Source organism: Mus pahari, chromosome 3 (genome assembly GCF_900095145.1).
Source record: "Mus pahari chromosome 3, PAHARI_EIJ_v1.1, whole genome shotgun sequence".
Lineage (NCBI taxonomy): Eukaryota > Metazoa > Chordata > Mammalia > Rodentia > Muridae > Mus > Mus pahari.
Window position 1 is genome coordinate 11,774,759 of NC_034592.1, and position 3,420 is coordinate 11,778,178.

Genomic DNA, 3,420 nt, shown 5'->3' on the forward strand with positions numbered 1-3,420 from the left:
ACACACACACACACACATAAATAAAAGCAATGGAAATAGTATTAGTAAGGACACAGAGAAAATAGCAGTTAGAAACATAGAAGGGCTCAGCCGCTTTGATTACCATCTAGCATCTCTTCCAATAGCAAAATAGTTCCCATATTACTCAGGAGTTCTGCCTTTAGGAATACATCCAAGAGAAATGAATCCACATACCTACCAGAACAACAACTTATGATAAAGTGTTGATGGGTGCACTAACTACAATAACCAAAAGGTAGAAACAAGCCAAATACCAGCTGTCAAGTAAAATGCGGCACATCACGGAGCCTGTATTAAGCCATAGGATGGAATTAGGCATGCACATCACATAAAGCTTCGCATTAATTAGGCCTCAGTTTACCGGCAGTCCCTCTCCAGCTCCTTGGATTCATCAGTACAGTAAAAGAACTTTCCTTTGAAGAGCTGGACTGCAATGACGGCAAATATGAACATGAAGAGCATGTAGACAATCAGGATGTTCAAGACGTTCTTCAGGGAGTTCACCACACAGTCAAAGACAGCCTGCATGGAGAAGAGAACAGAGCCATGCAAGAGTGTACCCACACAGGAGAGGCCATAGTGGAGCTGAGTGGTCATTAGGGTGAGCTAGGTCACTGAGGGAGGGAAAGAGATGGGGGTAAGCTAGGAAAGGGAATAGAGAGGATCGAAACAGACAACGGGACAGTGACTGGCTCAGAACCTCAGGACCATGGAAGCCCAGACTCCCTGAAGCATTCAAGAACCCCTTAAGGCTCTCTAACCTACGGCCACAGAAGGCACTACTGCAAGCTACCTTAACAGCTATCTTTCTCACAGGAAGGAGTGTCATCCTGGCTTTTATCAGTGGGCTGGAGGCACCAGACCTGCCACCTGGATACCCAAGAAAACTGGCCTAGCAGTAGGTTGGAGCCAGGCCACAGGAAGGAGGCAGAGTACCCAGGCCTGCACATAGGACATGCACTAACCTTGTACACCATCCCTGCTTTGTCCTTCCTTAGCCAGCAACAGCATTGATATAGGGAAGACTAAAGCTGTAGAAAGAGACTGTGTCCCTGAGAGCCATAGGACACAGAATTCGAATGTGTTCTGGGATCTAGATGTGACTGAAGAGCCTCTCACCCTGAACCCAGAGCTGATCTGCCTCAGGCTTCCCTGATGACCCACAGTCATCTCTAGTGACACTGGGTAGCAATTCCCAATGTTGCCAGCTGCCTGGGCCAAGGAAGCTTCCGGCCCATCCATGCTGTGTGGTTTTTTTGTTTTGTTTTGTTTTTTTCCCTGCTGCCTCAAGTACAAATTCTGCCTTGGCCCAGAGACTCCCTGATGCCTCTCCCCACATATCACTTCATACGTAAGAACTAAGCCACTCTCCCTTACACTTTGACTAGTGTCTCTGAGGTTTAAATGTCCAAGCTATTGAAAATCTACTGCATATGTTTTAAAGAGCTAAAGGAGTAAAAGCACAGAAAGCATTTTGTTCTTGGCCCAAGCTAATTATTAAATTGGGTTTACACTGCACATCCTTCACCCAGAAACTCAGCAGTACCTACCCTCCTTTACTGAGCCCCAGAGCTGTTTTCTGGAACCCCTGATTCCTGGCATCTACTCCTGCATCCTGTGTCCTCTGTCCTTCCCTGTCCTGCCACAGTGTCCCATCTGGTGCTAGTGGCTAAGGAAGAGGGTCCTTTGCTGGGGACAGACCTCCTTGGAGAAAAGTCTTAAGAGTTGAGCAAGATTTGTCCTCTCATACAGGTGAACAATCTGTGGACACATGCACCCACTCCCACACCAGTGTACCCACATGTACAGCACACTTCTTAATCCCCAACTCCAGATTCTAACCTTGAGCTTAGGCAGTCGCTTGATGGTCTTGAGGGGCCTCAGGACACGCAGAACTCTCAGAGACTTGATGGTATTGATGTCTTTCCCTTTGGATCCTCTAGAAGGGAGAAGTGGCTGATGCTGGTGGGCAGAGTGCTGGCATCGAGTCCAGCTCTGACCAATCCTCTTGTCTAATAAGGCCCTGTGCATTTTGTCTCAGGCTCCAAACAGAGGCTCACTGGGGGAAGTCTTCCCATGGCTGCCTGAGAACAGGGCTAGGGCCAGTGCCAAACCAGAGCAGCACAGCTGAACAGGCAAGCTGATTTCTCAAGTGGAAAGGCTCATGTTCATGGCTGTAATGGCTACTTCCACCTGCCCAGGGCTCCTGACAGACATTGTCGAACCAGCAGAGTAGAGGTCTGTGAGCCTGCCGATTACGCTAGAACTTTATCAAGCACTAGAGGGGCCAGTGACCTGCTTGTCACTGTGGGGATTTTATTGGCATCTGCCCCACAGGCCATCTGACTATCCCCTCAAGTCACCAAAAGGGAAGTGGGGGACAGTAAGAAAGAGACATTCAAGTACAGAGACAATGCCAGAGACTGAAGTAGAGTGGGATAGAGAAAGAAGAGAGGAAAGAAAGAAGAGAGGGGCCAAAAGGAAAGAGGAGAGGTGCAAGAATTGAGAGAGGAGGGGGAAGAGAAGAAAAAAGCGGCAGGGAAAGGATAGCTACAGGATAGAAAGGAGAAAGACAGACAGACCCAGAGAAGCAGCCAGATACCAAGACGACCAGGAAAGGAGCAGGCAGGAGGGCTCAGGTGGGGGACGACAGACAGACAGACAAAACTCCAGGTACCAGCAGCAAGCTCCAAAGTCCAGGATTAGAAAACCAGACCAAGAACTCCCTGCAAACCAGAGTAGACACAAATGCTCTGTGTGCCTGTTGGAGGTTGGGGGTAGCAAGAATCAGCAGACAGGGGCCAGGTCTATAAGGCTGGGGTGACCTCCTGCATACAGAGAGCCCTACCCTAGACAGCTCAGACACCACTTCCCATCGAGATCCCTAAGTCTGCCCCACATGGCTTCCCATAGGCTCCAACAAAACTCTAGGATCAATAAAAAGCAGCTGTCTATCCCAGGCCTCCTTCACAGGAAAAGAGAGATATGGTCCCACACTTCCTGTCCCTCAGTTCCACGTCACAGAATCAGATCAAACTGTCCTTAGGGCTGGACATGGTAATACAGCCTAGAACCTCAGAAATATGGAGGCTAAGGGATAAAGCTTGCAAGTACAAGGTTATCCCGGGCTAGGTCCTTTACACAACCAACAAAACCCGCCTCTTTGTTCACCTAACACCTCCAGTACCCACATTAACCCATCTCCAGGACACCAGGACATAGACCATCCAAGAAGGGTGGCAAAAAATGGAGGGAGAGCCGGGCGGGCAGTGGTGCACACCTTTAATCCCAGCACTTGGAAGGCAAAGGCAGGCGGATTTCTGAGTTTGAGGCCAGCCTGATCTACAGAGTGAGTTCCAGGACAGCCAGGGCTACACAGAGAAACCCTGTCTCGAAAAA

The 3,420-nt window shown here is 49.2% G+C and overlaps 1 protein-coding gene across 16 annotated transcripts in view; it reads right to left on the reverse strand.

Moving 5' to 3' along the window:
- The window catches only part of Cacna1b (calcium voltage-gated channel subunit alpha1 B), a 174,868-nt gene that overhangs the window by 48,468 nt on the left and 122,980 nt on the right, over window positions 1-3,420 (reverse strand). For all 16 annotated transcript variants that reach the window (XM_029537092.1, XM_021193050.2, XM_021193049.2 and 13 more), the window contains 2 exons: window positions 1,864-1,960; window positions 383-543 (listed from right to left, as the gene is read on the reverse strand). In XM_029537092.1, coding sequence (XP_029392952.1) covers window positions 383-543; window positions 1,864-1,960 — 258 coding nt within the window. The remainder of the gene's footprint in view (window positions 1-382; window positions 544-1,863; window positions 1,961-3,420) is intronic.